We start from the raw sequence: 23,979 nt of genomic DNA, 5'->3' as shown, positions 1-23,979 counted from the left end.
AGTTTCTTTACAGTTTTTTCATGTAGTTGATTTCTAATATTATAGCGTTGTGGTCGGAAAAAGATGATTGATATGACTTCAATTTTCTTAAATTTACCGAAGCTCACTTTGTGGCCCAGCTTGTGATCAATCCTGGAGAATGTTGCACGTGCACTTGAGAAGCATGTGTATTCTGCTGTTTTTGGATGGAATGCTCTATAAATATCAATTTAATCCATCTGGTCTAATGTGTCATTTAAGGCTTGTGTTTCCTTATTGATTTTCTGCCTGGATCATCTGTCCGTTGATGGAAGTAGGGTGTTAGAGCCCTCCACTATTATATATATTGTTACTGTTGATTTCTCCTTTTACGATTGTTAGTATTTGCCTTATAAATTGAGGTGCTCCTATGTTGGGTGCATATATATTTCCAATTGTTATATCTTCCTGGATTGATTTCTTGATCATTATGTAGTGTCCTTTTCGTCTCTTGTAACAGTCTTTATTTTAAAGTCTATTTTGTCTGATATGAGAATTGCTACTCCAGGTTTATTTTGTTTTTGTTTTTGTTTTTTGCGGTACGTGGGCCTCTCACTGTTGTGTCCTCTCCCGTTGCGGAGCACAGGCTCCGGACGTGCAGGCTCAGCGGCCATGGCTCACGGGCCCAGCCCCTCCGCGGCATGTGGGATCTTCCCGGACCAGGGCATGAACCCGTGTCCCCTGCATCGGCAGACAGACTCTCAACCACTGCGCCACCAGGGAAGCCCTACTCCAGGTTTAGTTTGATTTCCATTGGCATGGAATACATTTTTCCACCCCCTCACTTTCACTCTGTATGTGTCCCTTGATCTAAAGTAGGTCTCTTATAAACAGCATATGTACGGGTCTTGTTTTTGTATCCATTCAGCCAGTCTATGTCTTTTGTTGGAGCATTTAATCCATTTACGTTTAAGGTATTATCGATATGTATGTTCTTATTGTCATTTTGTTAATTGTTTTGGATTTGTTTTTGTGTTTTTTCTTCCCTTCCTCTTTCATTCTCTTCTCTTGTGATTCGATGACTTACTTTAGTGTTGTGTTTGGATTGCTTTTTCCTTTTTGTGTGTATCTGTTGTAGATTTTCAGTTTGCTGTTCCCATGAGGTTTTGATATAGATGTCTGTATATAAACAACAATATAGATTGTTTTAAGTTGCTAGTCTTTTCATTTCAAATGCATTTCCGATATCCTGCATTTGTGCTCTCCTCTTCTCACAATTGCTGATTTTGATATATTTGTGTGCAGATGATTTCCTACCTTTACTGTATGTTTGCCTTTACCAGTGAGCTTTTCATTCATAATTTTCTTGTTTCTAGTTGTGGCCTTTTCTTTTCCACCTAGAGAAGTTCCTTTAACACTTGTTGCAAAGCTGGATGGTGGTGCTGAATTCTCTTAGCTTTTGCTTGTCTGTAAAGCTTTTGATTTCTATGTTGAATCTGAATGACAGCCCTGCTGGGTAGAGTATTCTTGGTTGTAGGTTCTTCCCTCTCATCACTTTAAGTATTTTGTGCCACTCCCTTCCGGCCTGCAGAGTTTCTGCTGAGAAATCACCTGACAACCTTATGGGAGTTCCTTTGTATATCGTTTGTTGCTTTTCCCTTGTTGCTTTTGATATTTTTTCTTTGTCTTTAATATTTGTCAGTTTGATTACTATCTGTCTCAGTGTGTTCCTCCTTGGGTTTCTCCTGCCTGGGACTCTCTGCACTTCCTGGACTTAGGTGACTGTTTCCCTTCCCATGTTAGGGAAGTTTTCAGCTATTATCTGTTCAAATATTTTCTCAGGCCGTTTCTCTCTCTCTTCTCCTTCTGGGACCCCTATAATGCAAATGTTGGTGCATTTCATGTTTTCCCAGAGGTCTCTCAGACTGTTCTCATTTCTTTTCATTCTTTTCTCTTTATTCTGTTCTGTGGCAGTGATTTCCACCATGCTGCTTTCCAGGTCACTTATCTGTTCTTCTGCCTCTGTTATTCTGCTATTGATTCCTTCTAGTGTATTATTCATTTCAGTTATTGTATTGTTCATCTCTGTTTGTTTGTTCTTTAGTTCTTCTAGGTCTTTGTTAAACATTTCTTATGTCTTCTCGATCTTTGCCTCCATTCTTTTTCTGAGATCTTGGATCATCTTCACTATCATTACTCTGAATTTTTTTCAGATAAATTGCCTATCTCCACTTCACTTAGTTGTTCTTTTGGGGTTTTATCTTGTTCCTTTATCTGGGACATAATCCTCTGTCAGATATCTCATTTTGTCTCATTTTTGTGATTGCAGATTTGTTCCGCAGGCTGCAGTGTTTTAGTTCTTCAAGCTTCTGCTGTCTGCCCCCTGGTGGATGAGGCTGTCTAAGAGGCTTATGCAGGCTTCCTGGTGGGAGGGACTGGTAGCTTCCCACTAGTGGGTGGACCTGGGTCTGGTCCCCCTGGTGGGCAGGGTCGTGTCTGGTTGTGTGTTCATTATCGGGCAGCTGCATACTCAGGAAGACTTTAGGCAGCCTGTCTGCTGATGCGTGGGGCTGTGTTCCCACCCTGTTGGTTGTTTGGCTTGAGGCATCCCAGCACTGGAGGCTTCAGGCTGTTGCGGCGGGGCCAGGTCTTGGTGAGAAAATGGCAGCCTCTAAGAGGGCTCACCCCAATGAGTACTCCCCAGAACTACTGCTGCTAGTGGCCTTGTCCCCACAGTGAGCCACAGCCGCCCCCCAGCCACCTCTGCAGGAGACACTCCAATACTAGCAAGTAGGTCTGGCCCAGTCTCTTATGATGTCACTGCTGTTTTCCCTGGGTCCTGGCACACATGAGACCCTGTGTGCACACTCCAAGAGTGGAGTTTCTGTTTCCCCCAGTCCTGTGGAATTCCTGCAATAAAGCCCCACTCACCTTCAAAGCCAAACTCTCTGGGGGCTCCTTCTCCCATTGCTAGACCCCCAGGCTGGAGAGCCTGAAGTGGGGCTCAGAACTTTCACTCCTATAGGAGAACTTCTGTGGTATAATTATCTTCCTGTTTGTGGGCCGCCCACCTAGGGTGTATGGGATTTGATTTTATTGCAGTCTTGCTCCTCCTACTATTTAGTGGCTTTTTTTTAAAAAAAATATTTATTTATTTGTTTATTTGGCTGTACTGGGTGTTAGTTGAGGCACACGAGATCTTCGTTTCTGCGTGCGGGATCTTTAGTTGCAGCATGCGGGATCTTTTAGTTGTGGCATGCAGGACCTAGTTCCCTGACCAGGGATCAAACCTGAGCCCCCTGCAATGGGAGCACAGAGTCTTTTTTTTTAACATCTTTATTGGAGTATAATTGCTTTACAATGGTGTGTTAGTTTCTGCTTTATAACAAAGTGAATCAGCTGTACATATACATATATCCCCATATCTCCTCCCTCTCGCGTCTCCCTCCCACCCTCCCTATCCCACCCCTCTAGGTGGTCACAAAGCACCGAGCTGATCTCCCTGTGCTATGCGGCTGCTTCCCACTAGCTATCTATTTCACATTTGGTAGTGTATATATGTCCATGCGACTCTCTCACTTCGTCCCAGCTTACCCTTCCCCTGCCTCATGTCCTCAACTGTTGGACCACCAGGGAAGTCCCTGTGACTTCTTTGTTTTTGGATGTAGGGTATCTTTTCTGGTAGGCTGCAGTGTTTTTGTTTGTTTTTTGTTTGTTTTGTCGATTGTTGTTCAGCAGTCAGTTGGGATTTTGATGTTTCCATAAGAAGAAGTGAGCTCATGTCCTTCTACTCCGCTATCTTGTCTCCTCCTCCTCCAAGAGATACTTTCTTGAAGGAAATTAAAAATGCTACTCCAGTGAACACGTGAATGAAACAGCCTTATTGCTGATATGGAGATGGTTTTAGTGGTCTGGATAGAAGATCAGATCACAACATTTGCCACAACATTTCCTTAAGCCAACTAAACCAGAGCAAGGTCCTAACTCTATTAAATTCTATGAAGGCTGAGAGAGGTGAGGAAGCTGCAGAAGAAAAAGTTGAAACTAGCAGAGGTTGGTTCATGAGATTTAAGAGAATAAGCCATCTTCATAACTTCAAAGAGCAAGGTACGGCAGCAAGTGCTGATGCAGAAGCTGCAGCATCTTATCCAGGAGATCTAGCTAAGATAATGAAGGTGGCTACACTAAATAACAAATGAATCAGTGTAGATGAAACCGCCTTATATTGGAAGAAGTTGCCATCTAGGACTTTAAGCTAGAGAGGAGAAGTCAATTCCTGGCTTCAAAGCTTCAAAGGACAGGCTGATGTTCTTGTTGGGGGCTAATGCAGCTGGTCACTTTAGGTTGAACCCAATGCTTATTTACCATTCTGAAAATCCTAGGGCTGTTAAGAATTTTGCTAAACCAACTTGCCTATGCTCCATAAACAAAACAACAAAGCCTGCATGACAGCACGTCTATTGACAACATGGTCTACTGAATATCTTAAGCCCACTGTTGTGAACTACAGCTCAGAAAAAATGATTTCTTTCAAAATATTACTGCTCATTGACAATGTACCTGGTCACCCAAGAGCTCTAGTGGAGATGTATAATGAGATACATATTGTTTTCATGCCTGCTAACACAATATCTATCCTGCAGCCCATGGATCAAGGAGTCATTTTGACTTTCAAGTCTTATTAAGAAGTACATTTCATAAGGCTATAGCTGCCATAGAAATTCCTCTGATAGATATGGGTAAAGTAAATTGCAAACCTTCTGGAAAGGATTCACCATTCTAGATGCCATTAAGAACATTTGTGATTCATGGGAAGAGCTCAAAATATCAACATTAACAGGGGTTTGGAAGAACTTGATTCTAACCCTCATGATGAGTTTCAGGGGTTAAAGACTTTAGTGGAGGAAGTAACTGCAGATGTGTTATAAACAGCAAGAGAACTAGAATTAGAACTGGAGCCTGAAGATATGATTGAATTGTTGCAATCTCATGATAAAACTTTAACAGATGAGGAGTTGCTTCTTATGAATGAGCAAAGAAAATGCTTCTTTGAGGTAGGGTCTATTTGTGGTGAAGACTCTGAAGATTGTTGAAATGACAACAAAAGATTTAGAATGTTGCTTAGTTTATAAAGCAGCAGCAGGGTTTGATACGAATGATTCCAATTTTGAAAAAAGTTCTACTGTGGATAAAATGCTCTCAAACAGCATTGCATGCTACAGAGAAATCGTTCATGAAAGGAACAGTCAATCGATGTGGCAGACTTCATTGTTGTCTTATTTTAAGAAATGGTCATGGCCACCCCAGCCTTCAGCATCCACCACCCTGATCAGTCAGCAGCCACCAACACCAACGCAAGACCCTCCATCAGCAAAAAGATTATGACTTGTTGAAGGCTCAGATGATGGTTAGCATTTTTTAGCAATAAAGTATTTTTTTTTAGAATTGACATCTTTGCTATATTTTTTTAATTTATTTATTTATTTATTTATGGCTGCATTGGGTCTTTGTTGCTGCACACGGGCTTTCTCTAGTTGCAGCGAGCAGGCGCTGCTCTTCGTTGCAGTGCGTGGGCTTCTTATTGCGGTGGCTTCTCTTGTTGCAGAGCACGGGCTCTAGGCACATGGGCTTCAGTAGTTGTGGCACATGGGCTTCAGTAGTTGTGGCTCGTGGGTCTACAGAGTGGGCTTCAGTAGCTGTGGCGCATGGGCTTAGTTGCTCCACGGCATGTAGGATCATCCTGGACCAGGGATCGAACCCGTGTCCCCTACATTGGCAGGTGGATTCTTAACCACTGCTCCACCAGGGAAGTCCCTAAAACATGTTTTAATGTAGGTATGGACATTGTTTTCTTAAAAAAACATAATGCTACTGCACAGTTGATAGACTATAGTATAGTAAACATAACTTTTATATGCACTGGGAAGCTAAAAAATTTGTGTGACTCACTTTATGGCAATATTCACTTTATTGCTGTGGTCTGGAACCAAGTCTGCTATATCTCTGAGGTATACCCGTGAATCAAATGTTCAGATGGCAGTGACTTCTGGTAATTGACATAGTAGCTTGATTGAACCAAAACCCTCCCACAGATAATAATTACAAAATATGGGGAAAATTCAAAAAAATTATTTGAAGGCTCTGGAGACAAACAAAAGCAGGTAGAAGTTGGAGGGAAGTCTACCCTTGAACAGCCCAGGGCAGGGTTTACATTACCCTGTCTCTTTGCCTGTAGGGAAGCTGAAAGCTGAAGTGTCAATGGACAGAAGTCCAGAAATCATGGCGAAATCCTGGGGTAGGGCCATGCTGAGGGAGTGAATCCCCAAACTGTATATAAACTACTCCCAGATTCTCACTGGATAGCTGAGACCTGGGGCCTAGGCTGCATCGAGCCCATTGCATGGAGGACATTCTGGAGGTAGCACCCAGCCTTCCTATGGACCTCAGTAACTGTTGGCTTCTTGTCTTTTTGGCTCAAGAAATCTGCTTTTGTTTATATGAAAATGGTTCAATGTATACAGAATTCTAGGAAATGCAAAATAAACTATAGTGATAGCAGGTTAATGCTTGAAGAAGATGGGGGAGAGGGAAGAGGAAAGGATTACTAGTGACATGAAGAAACTTTGGAGGTGATATGTTCATTATCTTGACTGTGGTGGTTTTGTGTGTTTATGCATATATCAAAACATGAAATTACATACTTTACGTGCAGTTTATTTATTGTATGTCAGTTATACTTCAATAAAGCCATAGTTTTATAAAACCGCACAGGGAGTTGAAAGCAAATGGATAGGAAAGATATATCATGCAAACTCTAAACATATGAAGGCTGGAGTATCCACACTTCAGTATTTCCAGAATTAAAGCAGAGCATTTAATAGTGGAAAAAGGATTAATCTGTCAGAAAGCTATAACAATGATAAATGTCTATGCTCTGAATAATTGAACTTCAAAATATATAAAGCAAAAACTAACAGAAATGAAAGGGAAAATGGGCATATCCACAACAAGAGTTGAAGATTTTAACTCCCCTCTTTCAGTAACTGATAGAACAGCTAGGCAAAAAGTCAGGTACAATACAAGACTTGAACGCCACCACCAATGACTTTGACTTAATTGACATTTATAGAACACTTTACCCAATAACTGCAGAATACACATCTTTTCAAGTGCACAGGAAACATTCACTGAGATAGACCACTCTGTGGTCTGAATGTTTGTATCCCTCACATATTCATATGTTGAAGCCCAATATAATGGTGATGGAACTTGGAGCCTTTTGAAGGTGCTTCAGTCATAATGGTGGAATCCTCATTAATGAGATTAGTGCTCTTATAAAGAGATACCCTAGAGAGCTGCCTAGCCCCCTTCCATCATGTGAGGACACAGTGAGAAGGCACTGGCTGTGAACCAGGAAGAGGGCCTTCACCAGAATGGGGCCTTGCTGAAGACTTGATCTTGGACTTTGCAGCCTCTAGAGCTGTGAGAAGTAAATATCGGTTTATAAGGTACCCAGCTGATGGTATTTTGTTATAGCAGTCTGAACAGACTAAGACAGACTCTGGTCTGGGCCATCAAACAATAAAATTCAAATGTCTGAGTTCTCACAGACTGTGTTTTTTTACCATTATAAAGTTAAACTTGAAAAGCCCAAATATTTGGAAGTTAACACAGTTCTAAATAATGCACAAGTAAAAATCAAAACTCAAAATTATTTTTAACTGACCAGTAATAAAAACACAGTATTTCAAAGTTTGTGGAATGTAGGTAAAGTTAAGGTAGATTATTACATTGAGATAATATTTAATCATCCCTGAATGCTTAGGAAAAACCTGCTTGGTCATGATATGTTAGTCTTTTAGAATAGATTGCTAGATTTCACTTAGGATTTTTGCATTTAAGCTCACAAGTCTGGTTTCCGGTTTTCATTGTTTGTACTATTTTTGTCTGATTTTGAAATTAAAGGTTACACTATCATCAAAGAATAGTTTGGAAGATTTCCATCATTTTTTCTCCTCTGTTCTCATTCTCTGATCATAACGTAAGAGAATGATCTCACAATAAAACGATGTAGTAAAAGCTCTTCCATAAAGCGCTGAACTGGTATCATTTTTAGGGTTAAAATATTTTCAAATTATTCCATCCTTGTTGGTCTATTCAGGTTTTCTCTTTTTGTGAGACAATTTTATTAACTTACCCTAAAATAATCCTTTTTTTTTTTTTTTTTTTTGGTACGCAGGCCTCTCACTGTTGTGTCCTCTCCCGTTGCGGAGCACAGGCTCCGGACGCGCAGGCTCAGTGGCCATGGCTCACGGGCCTAGCCGCTCCGCGGCATATGGGATCTTCCCGGACCAGGGCACAAACCCGTGTCCCCTGCCTCGGCAGGCAGATTCTTAACCACTGTGCCACCAGGGAAGCCCTTGAACTCTATTTCTTAAAACAGGGTATCAATAGATTTTTACATTTTTATTTAATTCAATATATTATATTTTACATTATAATTTCTTTTTGATGCAAACTTTATTTAAAAGTGAGTTTCTTAAATACATGCACCCCAGTGTTCATAGCAGCACTATTTATAAAAGCCAAGACATGGAAGCAACCTAAATTTCCATTGACAGATGAATGGATAAAGAAGATGTACATATATACAATGGAATATTACTGAGCCACAAGAAATAATGAAATAATGCCATTTGCAGCAACACGGATGGACTTAGAGATTATCATAGTAAGTGAAGTAAGAGAGAGAAAAACAAATATCATGTGATATCACTTATACGTGGAATCTAAAATATGATACAAATAAACTTATTTACAAAACAGAAACAGACTTACATAGAAAACAAACGTGGTTACCAACAGGAAAAGTGGGGTGGTAGGGGGAGGAAATTAGAGGAGTTTGGGATTAGGAGATACAAACTACTATATATAAAATAGATAAACAACAAGGTCCTACTGTGTAGCACAGGGAACTATATTCAATATCTTGTGGTAAATTATAATGGAAAAGACTATTAAAAAGAAATATATATCTGAATCACTTTTGTGTACATCAGAAACTAACTTCAAAAAAAAAAACCTCAATTAAAAAAAGTGAGTTTCTTAATTTCTAAACATAGAAATATTATTAAGTTGTCTTATTAATTTCTAATTTAATTACATTGTGGTCAGAGATGTGGTCCATATTGTTTTAATCCGAAACATTTTGAGAATGACTTTATAGACATATATATGGTTAATTTAAAAAATTGATATAAAATTCACATACTGTAAAATTCACCACTTAAAAGTATACAATTCCATTGTTTTTAGTATACTTACAAGATTATGCAAACATAACCTCTAGTAATTCCAGAACATTTCCATCACCCCTGAAAGAACCCACAGACCCCCTAGAAGTCACTGCCCACCCCCCCAGCAGCCCCTTGCAACTAATCTATTTCCTGTCTCTATGCATCTGCCTATTCTGGATATTTCATATAAATGGCTCATAAAATATGTGGCCTTTTGTCTTCAGTTTCTTTTACTCACCATAATGTTTTTAAGGTTCATCCATTTTGTAGCATGTATGAGTACTGCATTCCTTTTTATGGCCAAATTTATATATATATATATAGAGAGAGAGAGAGAGAGAGAGAGAGAGCTTATATATATAGTTTATAAACTATATATATACATACATATAGTTTCTCAGTGATGGAAATTTGGTTTTTTTCCACTTTTTGGCTATTATGAATAATGGTACTATGGACATTAGTCTGTAAGTTTTGGTGGGGATTTATGATTTTATTTCTTTTGAGTAGAAATTTATTTCTCTAAAAGTAGAATTGCTAGGTCCTATGGTAACTCTGTGTTTAATTTTTTGAGGAACTGCCAAACTGTTTCCCAAGTGGCTGTACCATTTTACATTCCCACAAGCAGTGGATGAGGGTTCTGATTTCTCCATACCCTCACCAACACTTACTGCTTTTTGTCTGTTGGGGAAACAGTGCTGTTGGGGAAACCCAAGATGAAAAGCAGAGTATGACAAATGAATCTAACTGTATTATAAATGTATGACATTCCACACTTGAAAAGGGTAGAAAAGAGCTAACCTGTATAACTTTGAACAACAGTGTTCTGACTGAATATTGTAAGGCTAATAATAAAAAGAACTGTATAATACATAAACACTGAACTGGGTTGTTAAATTTATTTCTCACATCCTTTAACCCACAGGAAATGTGTTAGCAATTCTAAAACTAGTTTGCATATATGACAAACAGGTAAATATATATATATTATGATAACGAGAGTCATGTTTCTTACTGTCAGAGAAAGAAGTTACAGATACACAAAGGAAAAATTCTATGCTGTTGTGCTGGATTAGATTCTTTTTTTTTTTTAATTTTTAGCTGCGCTGGGTCTTTGCTTCGTTGCTGTGCACATGCTCGTTACGACGCATGGGCTTCTCTAGTTGCAGTGCGTGGGCTTCTCTAGTTGCGGTGTGTGGGCTCCAGAGCGTGCGGGCTCAGTAGTTGCGGTGTGTGGGCTTAGTTGCCCCACGGCATGTGGGATCTTAGTTCACCGATCAGGGACCAAACCTGCGTCCCCTGCATTGGAAAGCAGATTCTTAACCACTGGACCACCAGAGAAGTCCCTGGATTAGATTCTGAGGTATTAGTTTGACCTTTTTTTTATATGCATTTTTTTTTTTTTTTTTTTTTTTTTTGCGGTATGTGGGCCTCTCACTGCTGTGGCCTCTCCCATTGCGGAGCACAGGCTCCGGACACGCAGGCTCAGCGGCCATGGCTCACGGGCCCAGCCGCTCCGCAGCATGTGGGACCTTCCCGGACCGGGGCACGAACCCACGTCCCCTGCATCGGCAGGCGGACTCTCAACCACTGCGCCACCAGGGAAGCCCTATATGCATTTTTAATGTGGTAAAAATACATAACATAGAAGTCCTTATTTTAATAATTTTTAAGTATCCAGTACAGTGGAAATAGTACATTCACGTTGTTGGGAAAGCATCACCATTATCAATTTCCAGAACTTTTTCATAATCCCAAAGTGAAACTCTGCACCTATTAAACAATACCGCCCCATTCTCCCTCCCCCAGCCCCTGATAATCTCTGTTCTACTTCATTTCTTTATGTTTTTAACTCTTCAAGCTTCCTCATATAAGTGGACGCATACAATATTTGTCTTTTTTTTTTTGATCGGCTTATTTCACTTAGCATAATGTCTTCAAGGTATATCTACACTGTAGCATGTATCAGAATTTCATTCTTTTTTAAAGACTATATATACCACATTTTGTTTATCCATTCATCCATTGATGGACATTTGGGTTGTTTCCACCTTTTGGCTATTGTGAGCAATGCTTCTATGAACACTGATTACAGACAATTGCTTGAGTTCATCTTTTCAGTTTTTTTAGTTATATACCCAGAAGGAAAATGGCTAGATCAAATGTTAAGACTATGTTTAATATTTTGAGGACAGCCATACTTTTTCCACAATGACTGCACCATTCTTTTCTTTTTTTAACATCTTTATTGGGGTATAATTGCTTTACAATGGTGTGTTAGTTTCTGCTTTATAACTAAGTGAATCGGTTATACATATACATATGTTCCCACATCTCTTCCCTCTTGCGTCTCCCTCCCTCCCACCCTCCCTATCCCACCCCTCCAGGCGGTCACAAAGCACTGAGATGATCTCCCTATGCTATGTGGCTGCTTCCCACTAGCTATCTACCTTACATTTGGTAGTGTATATATGTTCATGACTCTCTCACTTTGTCACAGCTCACCCTTCCCCCTCCCGATATCCTCAAGTCTGTTCTCTAGTAGGTCTGTGTCTTTATTCCTGTCTTACCCCTAGGTCCTTCATGACATTTTTTTTCTTAAATTCCATATGTATGTGTTAGCATACGGTATTTGTCTTTCTCTTTCTGACTTACTTCACTCTGTATGACAGACTCTAGGTCTATCCACCTCATTACAAATGGCTCAATTTCGTTTCTTTTTATGGCTGAGTAATATTCCATTGTATATATGTGCCACATCTTTTTTATCCATTCATCCGATGATGGGCACTTAGGTGGTTTCCATCTCTGGGCTATTGTAAATAGAGCTGCAATGAACATTTTGGTACATGACTCTTTTTGAATTATGGTTTTCTCAGGGTATACACCCAGTAGTGGGATTGCTGGGTCATATGGTAGTTCTATTTGTAGTTTTTTAAGGAACCTCCATACTGTTCTCCATAGTGGCTGTACCAATTCACATTCCCACCAGCAGTGCAAGAGTGTTCCCTTTTCTTCACACCCTCTCCAGCATTTATTGTTTCTAGATTTTTTGATGATGGCCATTCTGACTGGTGTGAGATGATATCTCATTGTAGTTTTGATTTGCATTTCTCTAATGATTAATGATGTTGAGCATTCTTTCATGTGTTTGTTGGCAGTCTGTATATCTTCTTTGGAGAAATGTCTATTTAGGTCTTCTGCCCATTTTTGGATTGGGTTGTTTGTTTTTTTGGTATTGAGCTGCGTGAGCTGCTTGTAAATTTTGGAGATTAGTCCTTTGTCAGTTACTTCATTTGCAAATATTTTCTCCCATTCTGAGGGTTGTCTTTTGGTCTTGTTTATGGTTTCCTTTGCTGTGCAAAAGCTTTTAAGTTTCATTAGGTCCCATTTGGTTATGTTTGTTTTTATTTCCATTTCTCTAGGAGGTGGGTCAAAAAGGATCTTGCTGTGACTTATGTCATAGAGTGTTCTGCCTATGTTTTCCTCTAAGAGTTTGATAGTTTCTGGCCTTACATTTAGGTCTTTAATCCATTTTGAGCTTATTTTTGTGTATGGTGTTAGGGAGTGATGTAATCTCATACTTTTACATGTACCTGTCCAGTTTTCCCAGCACCACTTATTGAAGAGGCTGTCCTTTCTCCACTGTACATTCCTGCCTCCTTTATCAAAGATAAGGTGACCATATGTGTGTGGGTTTATCTCTGGGCTTTCTATCCTGTTCCATTGATCTATCTTTCTGTTTTTGTGCCAGTACCATACTGTCTTGATTACTGTAGCTTTGTAGTATAGTCTGAAGTCAGGGAGCCTGATTCTTCCAGCTCCGTTTTTTGTTCCCAAGATTGCTTTGACTATTCGGGGTCTTTTGTGTTTCCATACAAATTGTGAATTTTTTTGTTCTAGTTCTGTGAAAAATGCCAGTGGTAGTTTGATAGGGATTGCATTGAATCTGTAGATTGCTTTGTGTAGTATAGTCATTTTCACAATGTTGATTCTTCCAATCCAAGAACATAGTATATCTCTCCATCTATTTGTATCATCTTTAATTTCTTTCATCAGTGTCTCTTTTTTTTTTTGGCACACAGGCCTCTCACTGTTGTGGCCTCTCCCGTTGTGGAGCACAGGCTCCGGAAGCACAGGCTCAGCGGCCATGGCTCACGGGCCCAGCCGCTCTGCGGCATGTGGGATCTTCCCGGACTAGGGCATGAACCCGTGTCCCCTGCATTAGCAGGCGGACTCTCAACCACTGTGCCACCAGGGAAGCCCCTGACTGCACCATTTTATACTTCCACTATAAATGCACAAAAGTTCTAATTTCTCCACATCCTTGCCAACACTTCTTGTTTTCAGCTGAAAAAATACATATCTGTACAGATAGATTTTAAAATACAGATGTATGTATATATGACTTAATATTCACACATTTCCTTGTTCTGCCAGCTGAGAGGACCTAGAAGCAGTGACACACCAATGGTGATGAGAGAAAAAAAATGGGAGCACATAGAAAGACACAGGAGCCAACCTGAAAGAGCTCCCATTGTCACAGCTGAAAAAATTTGAGCAACATTTCTGTGGTATTCTCCAAAATTTGTAACCTCGGTCTACTTACAAGATTACATCAGGCAAACCCAAATTGAAGGACATTCTTCGAAATACCTGACCTGTGCGCTTCAAAAGTGTCAAGGTCATGAAAGGCAAGGAAAGAGTGAGGAACTGTCACAGATTAGAAGAAAGTAAGGAAACATGACAGCTAAATGCAAAGTGGAATCCTGGATTGAATTTTGGAAGAAAAAAAAGAACATTAGTGGGAAAATTGGTACAGTCTAAGTAAGGTCTGTAGTTTAGTTAGTGTGGTATTGCAACAATGTTAATTTCTTAATTTTGACAATTGTATTATGGTTATACAGATGTTGACATTAGGGGATGCTGGGTGAAGAACATAGCGAATTGTGCAATCATTGCAAATTTTCTGTACATTGAAAATGTTCCTTAAGCCAAGTTTTTGTGAAAATGTTTTATGTGCTTAACTGATTTTTTGTGCATTTCTCAAGTATTGAATGTGTTAAAATCTTCCACCATGATGGTAGATTAGTCTATTACCCTTCATAATTGTATCAGTGTTTACTTTATATAGTTAATGCTATATTACTAGGCACATGCAAATTTAAAATTGTGTATCTACCTGGTGAAATAATACTTTATGAAGTTTTCCTCTTTATCACTTGTAGTGATTTTTGCCTTGAAGTCTATTTTGTCTGGTATCAATGTAACTTTAGCAACTTTCTTTTGGTTAGAATTTCCCTAATATCTTTTTCTAACCTTTTACTTTCAACATCTCAGCATCCTTGTGCTTGAAAAGTGTCTCTTTAAAGCAGGTAGTACTCTTAAAAAAAATCCAATCTGACGACCTTTGCCTTTTATGATTGTAATCACTAATGTTTCAGTTTACAGCTATCATCTTTGTACTTTTTATTCTCCCACCTGTTTTATATGTATTTTTCCCTTTTCTTGCCCTATTTTGGATATATTCGGTATTTTTTCTCATCTTCCCCTTGTTATTTCCCTCTCCCCCATGCCCAGATAGTCTGGAAGTTAGGATTAGGGCTATAATACTTTTTTACTCCAAGAACTAAAATATGCTGTTTCTCTTTAACAGAAGTAATAAATAAATTTAAAAATAATAAATAAAAATCTGGTTTGTAGCATTTGCCTATTTCTATGATGTAAGTGCTCCCATCATGGCTGATTTCAAGCTAGCATCGTTGAATGTGGAGTCAGAAAGAAATGTCCAGAAATGGCTTGTAAGTGGCATTGAGCTGCCAGCACACCACTTACACCCTCAATCAATTAAAGGGTCTTAGAATACTTTTCTTCCACTTACTATTATGCTATTGTTGACATGTATTTTAACTCTCTGTATTAGTTTTTTCCTGCTGCTGTAACAAATCACTACAAGCTTAGTGGCTTGAAACAACACAATTTATTATCTTCCAATTCTGTAGGCCAGAAGTTCAATTCAGACCTCACTGAGCTAAAATCAATGTGTTGGCAAGGCTGTATTCCTTGCTAGAGGCCCTAGGGGAAAATCTGTTTCCTTGCCTTTTTCAGCTTCTAGAGGTGGCCTGTATATCTTGGCTCAGGGCCCCTTCCTTATTCTTCAAATCCAGCAACAGCAGGTCAAGTCCTTGTATCCTATCATTCTGAACTTTTCTTTTTTTTTTTTTTAACTTTTTTCTACCTTTAAGGACCCTTGTGGTGGACACTGCTCCTCCCCCAGTGATCCATTTCCTATTCCCATATTAAAATCATCTGATTACCAACCTTAGTTCCATCTGCAACCTTAATTTCCCCTTGCCATGTAACATAACATGTTCACAGGTTATAGGGATTAGAATGTGGGCATCGTTGGGGCACCATTACTTTGCCTACTAATCTTGCCTTAGAATTTTTTTATTTAACCTAAAATACATTATTATTGTTGTTTTTGTTTTTAAGGCCAATGTTTGTTTAAATTTACCCACACAGTTACTATTTTCTGTGCTCTTTACTAACTCTTGCAGCCCAGATATTCCATCTGCCAATTTTCCTCTTCCCTAGAGTACATTCTTTGGTGTTATGCATTTCATTCTTATCTAACCAGGTATGGATTTTTGTTTGTTTGTTTTGCTTGATATTTGTTCAGCTCTTTGCATCTGTGAGTTGTTGTATTTCATCAATTCTTAGTCATTATCCTTTCAGATATTGCTTCTTCTCCATTTTCTCTTCCTTCCCAGCTGGGTCCACAATTACATATATGTTAAACTTTCTCCATCTTCTGTGTTTCTTAACCCTTCTTCATATTTTCCATCTCTTTGACCTTTTGCTCCATTCTAGATAATCTTTTCAGTTCTATATTCCAGTTCACCAATTTCTTTTCAGTGTGTCTAATTTGCAGTTAAACCCATCCATTACACTTGTGATTTTAATTATATTTTATTTGTTTTGATTCTCTTCCAAATCTCATTCGTCATTTTTTGTATATATATTCAAGATTATCTTTTATTTCTTTCGAAGTGTTAAACATAGTTACTGTAAAATCTGTGTCTAATAATTCCATTTATTTAAAATTCTTGAAGGTCTGTTCCAGCTTTTTTATTTTTGCATGCATGGGGCCTTGTTTCTGTTTGTTTTATTTTTGACTATCAGATGCTCATTTTTCTTGGAATTTTATTTCAGAAATTCTTTGAGGCCTGGAATAAATGTGTATTCTTCCAGAGAGGATTTCTGTTTGTGTCTTCCAGGCTCCTGGAAGGACTCCCAGTCCAGGATTACTCTAAATTGACTTCTCAATTTTCCGATTACCCAGACAGTATGAATTCAGGCTGTAAACTCATGTGAGGATCACTTATCACTGTGATATTCTCAGAGGTTATCCTCCTAAGCCAAACTGGAGACAGTCAACTCTCCTCTGAGGTGGAGGCCAGTTTACTTCTAGTTCACTCCCAGTACTATGTGTGTGGCCCTTTGGCGTTGCAGCTTTAGGGAGGGAGGCTCTTCTTCTACAGTCCTTGTTGCCTTGGGTGGGTCCTGAGATTTGTTTTCTCTTTCTCAAACACCTGAGCCTATGAAAACCCAAACTCATGTTCCCTTGGTAAGGCAAAGATCCCCAAAGAGAAGGAGGCTGAAGTTGCTCTCTAGGTTCACTTCTTTGTTTTGAACCAGAGAATTCCTAACTTTCTTACAAACTCATTGGAGAGGTTTAATATTTTTTAAATTGTCCAGAGTTTTAAAATTCTTTATAGCACTAGGGTCAAAGCAAATATATAGCCTGCATTTTCTTTTTTCTTTTTTTTTAAACATCTTTATTGGAGTATAATTGCTTTACAATGGTGTGTTAGTTTCTGCTTTATAACAAACTGAATCAGTTATACATACACATATGTCCCCATATCTCTTCCCCCTTGCGTCTCCCTCCCTCCCACCCTCCCACCCTCCCTATCCCACCCCTCTAGGTGGTCACATAGCACTGAGCTGATCTCCCTGTGCTATGCAGCTGCTTCCCACTAGCTATCTATTTTATATTTGGTAGTGTATATATGTCCATGCCACTCTCTCACTTTGTCCCAGCTTACCCTTCCCCCTCCCTGTGTCCTCAAGTCCATTCTCTAGTAGGTCTGCGTCTTTATTCTCGTCTTGCCCGTAGGTTCTTCATGTCCATTTTTTTTTTTTTTTAGATTCCATATATATGTGTTAGCATACGGTATTTTTTTTTCTCTTTCTGACTTACTTCATTCTGTATGACAGACTCTAGTCCGTCCACCTCACTACAAATAACTCAATTTCATTTCTTTTTATTAGCCCATTTTCAGATGATTAAAATCCACTCTTTCAGGCCTTTAATTTCAACAATATATTTAAAAGACTCTGAGATATGTAATTGATTCTCTTATAATTTTTTTTTGTGGTAACATATAAATGTACCATTTTAATCATTTTTAAGTGTACAATTCAGTGGCATTAACTACATTCATAATGTTGTGCAACCACAACATCACTATATCTATTTCCAAAGAAAACTTTTTATCATCTCTAGGGACTCTGTAACAATTAAGCAATAACTCCCCATTCCCCATATACCTCTGGGCCCTGGTAACCTCTAATCTACTTTCTTTCTCTATTAATTTGCCTGTTCTTGTTATCTCATCTAAGTGGAATCATACAATATTTATCCTTTCGTGTCTGCCTTACTTCACCTAGCATGTTTTCAAGCTTCATCCATGTGGTAGCATGATTCAGAATTCCATTCCTTCTTATGACTGAATAGTATTCTATTTTATATTTATACCATATTTTGTTTATCCGCTCAGTTGCTGATGGACATTTGGCTTACTTCCACCTTTTAGCGATTGTGATTCATTGCTGCTGTGAATATTGGTGTGAGTGTATCTGTTTGAGTCCCTCTTTTGAATTCTTTTGAGCATATACCCAGAAGCTGAACTGTTGGATCATATGGAATTTCTATGTTTAGCTTTTTGGACAACTGCCAAACTGTCCTCCACAGTGCCTGAACCACTTTACATTCCCACCAGCAGTGTCTGAGGGTCCCAACTTCTCTACATTCTCATCAGCACTTGGGGTTTTCTGTTGTTTTGATTGTAGCCATTTTAGTACGTGGGGAGTGGTATCTCATTGTGGTTTTTATGTGCATTTCTTTAATGACTAATTGTGTTGAGCATATTTTCATATACTCGGAGGGTATATCTGCCTTGGAGAAATGTCTAGCCAAGCCCTTTGCCCATTTTTTATTGGGTTTTTTTTTGTCGTTGAGTTGTAGGGTTTCCTTATGAATTTTGGATATTAATCCCTTATCAGGTATGTGATTTGCAGATATCTTCTCCCAGTCTATAGGTTGCCATTTCACTCTCTTTTCATAGTGTCCTTTGATGCACAAAAATTTTAAATTTTGATGAAGCTCAATTTATCTATTTTTTCTTTTGTTGCCTGTGCTTGCAGTGCCATATCCAAAATATTATAGCTAAATCCAATGCCCTGAAGCTTCTCCCCTATGTTTCTTCCAAGAGTTTTATTGTTTTAACTTGTATGTTTAGGTCTTAGATTCATTTGAGTAATTCTGTATATGATGTGGGGTATGAGTCCAACTTTAGTCTTCAGTATGTGGATATTCAGTTTTCTCAGCACCGTTTTTGAAAAGACCATCCTTTCCACATTAAATGGCCTTAGTACTTAAGTCAAAAATATATTGGGCCAAGGGGGACCAAGATGGAAGAGTAGGGGGACATGGAGCTCAGCTCCCCCAACAAACACATCAAAAGTACATTTACACGTGGAACGATAATCACGGAAAACCAACTGGAAACTGGCAAAAGAACTCCTCCTATACAGCCAAAGCTGGAAGAAAGATGTCCATGTAACTGTGCAGGATGGGGAAAAAAGGCATTGGGTCAGAAGCTGCACCCCTGGCAGGGATCTGTAAGGAACAGAAGTCCACATAGGTGAATTCTCACCCTGGGGAGCAGGTTGACTAAAAATATGGGCATCCCAGTTCTGGGGTCCTGCAGGGAGGAGACAAGCCCCCTTGTCTGCTGGGAAATCTGCTGAGACAGATAGAAGGGCTGAGGAAGCCTAGACTCTACTTGTGAGCAGTGCCTGCATGTTGGCTTGATAAGAATCAGGGTGGAGAGAGCCTTGTACTGGCTGCTGCTATCTTGCCACACTTCCCAGTCCAAAAGGATGAATACCCCACTCCTGCTCACTCCACACCACAGCCTGGCACAAGATCAGGGCAAAGATCAGTCTAGCTATGCAGAGACAGACCAGGGCACCTGGGGTGTAATCTGGGTGGAACCACAGAGACCATTGTCAGCACATGTACTGGGGTACCAAGCCTGGCTGGGCAGACGTTGTCAGCGCACACACTGGGGGATGCCATAAGAATGTACAAACGCTCAGCACTGACTCTCAGGCAGAATGGCCCTGGGCAGGAGTGCACGGTGGTTTATGTCATAGCATGAGTGCTCCAACCCCACCCACTCCACACCACAGATTAGGACTAGATCTGGGGCAGACGGGTCCTTGGAGAAGTCTTCCACAGAGGCAGCCCAGATCTCAGATGAAGCACAGCCACCTCAGTTCCTGCAGCCACAATGCCCCAACCCCCAGTCCCAGCCTACTCCACACCACAGCCCTTCACTAAATGTGGGATGAACTTAACAGAGAAAGGGATGGAACCTTGGGATGCTTCTGAGTGGAACCATGGACACCTGCATGGGTGACCCATAGGTTAGCTGTGACCACACAGGCCTCACTTACTTCAGCAATTACAAACTTTGGGGCAGGTGACACACTCGAGGGTAACAGAGCCTGATGAAACCCAACCCTCAAGGCTTCTATTCCAACTGGGAAATGGACCCTGCCCCCAGCAGGGCAGTGACAGCCATGAACAAAGAGAAAGAACCACCTCATATCCAGCACAGGCTCTAGACACTGAAACACCAACCACACCCCCATCAAGGGGATAACAGCCAGCACACTCGGAGGAAAGACGTGGCTGGTATCCATACCAAAACCAGCCCTTGCACCAAAAATACTGGACACACACAGTCTACACAGGGATGCTCCCACATAAAAATTCCCCTTCAAGATTACAGTAGACAACTGTTTCTCCTAAATTCATAGAGATAAAGTTAAGTAAAATAAAAAGGCAGAGGAATTATTCCCAATTAAAAGAACAAGAGGGGCTTCCCTGGTGGCGCAGTAGTTGAGAGTCCGCCTGCCGATGCAGGGGATGCGGGTTCGTGCCCCGGTCCAGGAGGATCCCGCGTGCCGCGGAGCAGCTGGGCCCGTGAGCCATGGCTGCTGAGCCTGCACGTCCGGAGCCTGTGCTCCGCAACGGGAGAGGCCACAACAGTGAGAGGGCTGCGTACCGCAAAAAAAAAAAAAAAAAGAAGAAGAGAAATCCCCTGAAAGAACAAATAATGAAATAGACCTCAGTTTACTAGAACCCAATTAAAAAGGAGGTATTAAAAATACTAAAGGAATTAAGAAAGATTATCATTAGAAATGCATATCATTGTAACAAGAAACTATAAAGATGAACCAACCAAAATTAGATAATTCAGTTGCTGAGGTAAATACCAATCTAGAAGCAATGAATAACATACTAAATGACACAGAAGAACGAATAAGTGATCTGGATGACAGAATAATGGAAATCACCCAGCTAGAACAGCAGACAGAAAGACAAAAGAAAAAAAAAAGCAATATATGAGATCTATGGGATAATACAACACATGTCAAATGACACATAATATGGGTTCCAGAAGGAGGAGAGAAAGAAGGGAATCAAAAATGTATTTAATGAAATTATGGCTGAAAACTTCCCAAGTGTTAAAAAGAACACATATCCAGGGACAGGAATCACAGAAGATCCCAAACAAGGTGAACCCAAACAGACCCACACCAAGACATATCAGAATTAAAATGGCAAAATTTAAAGATAAAAAGAGGATTCTAAAGGCAGCAAGAGAAAAACAAAGAGTAGGTCACAAGGGAACGCCTATAACACTATCAGCTGATTTTGCTGCAGAAACTTTGCAGGCCAGAAGGGAGTCGAACGACAAATTCAAATTCCTGAAAGGGAAAACCCTACAACTTTGGATACTCTACCCAACAAGATTATCATTTAGAATAGACGGATAGATAAAGAATTCCTCAGACAAGCAAAAACTAAAAGAATTCAGCAATATTAAACCTAGCCTAAAGAAATATTTAAGGGTTTTCTCCAAATAGAAAAGAAACAAGGGGCTTCCCTGGTGGCAAAATGGTTAAGAATCCTCCTGCCAAGGCAGGCGACATGGGTTCGAGCCCTGTACCGGAAGATCCCAAATGCCACGGAGCAACTAAGCCCATGTGCTACAACTACTGAGCCTGCACTCTAGAGCCCGTGAGCCACAACTACTGAGCCTGTGTGCCACAACTAATGAAGCCTGCATGCTTAGAGCCCATGCTCTGCAACGAGAGGCCACCACAATGAGAAACCCATGCACCACAACAATAGAAAGCCCGCGCGCAGCAATGAAGACCCAACACAGCCAAAATTAAATAAATAAATAAATATATTAAAAAAAGAAAGAAAAGAAACAAGAATAGAGGAAAGGGGAAATCACAATAGGTAAGGCAAACATATGAAAGGATTGAGGATTGCTTAAAAAACAAAAAATCTGTAGAAGTGATGATAACTACAATTAACAGCAAAAGGATAAACATGAAGTTGTAAAATAGGACATAAAAATCACAAAATGTGGCAGAGGGGTATATAAAAATGTACATCTTTTAGAATGTGTTTGAAGTTGAACAACTATCAGTTTAAAGCAAATATATATAGTATGGGTCAACATATTTGAACTGCATGGTAACCACAAATCAAAAACAGACAATATATTCACAAAAAACAAAAGGAAAGGAACTCAAGTATACTACAAAAGAAAATCAACAAACCACAAAAGGAAAAACAAAAAGAAGAAATGAACAAAAATAACTACAAAGATGACTGGAAAACAAAGTTTAAAATGGCAATAAGTATATACCAATAAATAATTACTTTAAATGTTGATGGACTAAATGCTCTGATCAAAAGACATAGAGTGGCAGACTGAAAGAAAAAGATCCTACAATATGCTGCCTACAAGAAACTCACTTCACAGCGAAAGACACACACAGAGTGAAAGTAAGGGGATGAGAAAATGTATTTCATGCAAATGGAAATGACAGGTTAACTGGGGATAGAAATACTCATATCAGACAAAATAGACTTTAAAACAAAGTCCATAAAGAAAGACAAAGAAGGACATTATATAATGATAAAGGGAAGAATAGTATGTTATACTCATTAACATATGCACCCAATAGAGGAGCACCTAAATACTAAAACAATAATAACAGACATAAAGGGACAAATGGACAATAATACAATGATAGTAGGAGACTTTAACAATCTACTGACACCAATGGACAGATCTTCCAGAAATTAAATCAATAATGCAATGGAGGTCCTAAATGACACAATAGACCAGTTGGCTTTAACGGATATCTACAGGACACTACATCCAAATACATATTCTTTACAAGCACACAAGAAAAATTCTCTAGGATGGACCACATACAAGGTCACAAAACAAGCCTCACAAATTCAGGAGGATAGAAATTACAACAAGCATGTTTTCTGACCATAATGATATGAAACTAGAAATCAACTGCAAAAAGTAATATGGGGAAATAACAAACATAAGGAAACCAAACAACATACTACTAAAAAATCCAACAGGTCAACAATGAAATCAAAGAGAAATCAGAAAATACCTCAAGACAAATGACAATGAAAATACAACATTACACAATCTATGGGATGCAGAATAGCAGTTCTGAGAGGGAAGTTCATAGTGATATAGGCCTTCCTCAAGAAACAAGAAAAATCTCAAACACAAAACCTAACCTACCACCTAAAAGAATTAGAAAAAGAAGAATAAACAACACCCAAAGTCAGCAGAAGGAAGGAAATAATAATGATAAGTGTGGAAATAAATAATATTTATATTAAGAACAATAAAAATGATCAGTGAAACCATGAGCTGGTTTTTTTCTGAAAGGTAAAGTCAACAAACCTCTAGCTAGGTTCACCAAGAAGAAAAGAGAGAGGACCCAAATAAACAAAATAAGAAATGAAAGAGGAGAAATCACAACATATACCTCAGAAATAAAAAAAAATCATAAGAGAATACTATTGTTATATGCCAACAAATTGGACAACCTAGAAGAAATGAACAAGGTTCTAGAAATATATAGCCTGCCAAAACTGAGTCAAGAAAAATCAGGTAATTTGAACAGGCCAATCACTAGAAATGAAATAGATTCTGTAATAATAATAATAATAATAAGTCCCTACAAACAAAATTCAAGGACTGGACAACTTCTCTGGGGAATTCTACCAAACATACAAAGAATTTACACCTATCCTGCTCCAACTATTCCAGAAAATTGAAGAGGAGGGAACACTCCCAAATTTATTCTATGAAGCCACCATCACCCTGTTACCAAAACCAGACAAAGACACTAAAAAAACAAAAACAAAATAAAAAAGGAAAAGAAAAGAAAAAGAAAATTATAGGTCAATATCTTGATGATTATAGAGGCAGAAATTCTCAACAAAATATTAGCAAACTGAAGCCAA

General features: G+C 39.2%; 1 protein-coding gene across 6 annotated transcripts in view; it reads left to right on the top strand.

The window, feature by feature from the left end:
- URGCP (upregulator of cell proliferation) overlaps positions 1 to 23,979 on the top strand; it is a 93,071-nt gene that overhangs the window by 25,250 nt on the left and 43,842 nt on the right. For 2 of the 6 annotated variants that reach the window (XM_060304907.1, XM_060304906.1), the window contains one exon: positions 605 to 754. The exons of the other annotated variants lie outside the window; for them this stretch is intronic. In XM_060304907.1, the coding sequence (XP_060160890.1) occupies positions 660 to 754 (95 nt within the window). In that variant the 5' untranslated portion in view covers positions 605 to 659. The remainder of the gene's footprint in view (positions 1 to 604; positions 755 to 23,979) is intronic. 6 annotated transcript variants of the gene reach the window in all.

The sequence above is a fragment of the Globicephala melas genome, chromosome 9, assembly GCF_963455315.2.
Source record: "Globicephala melas chromosome 9, mGloMel1.2, whole genome shotgun sequence".
NCBI lineage: Eukaryota > Metazoa > Chordata > Mammalia > Artiodactyla > Delphinidae > Globicephala > Globicephala melas.
The sequence above is the reverse complement of the archived record's forward strand: the minus strand, read 5'-3'. Positions and strand labels throughout refer to the sequence as shown.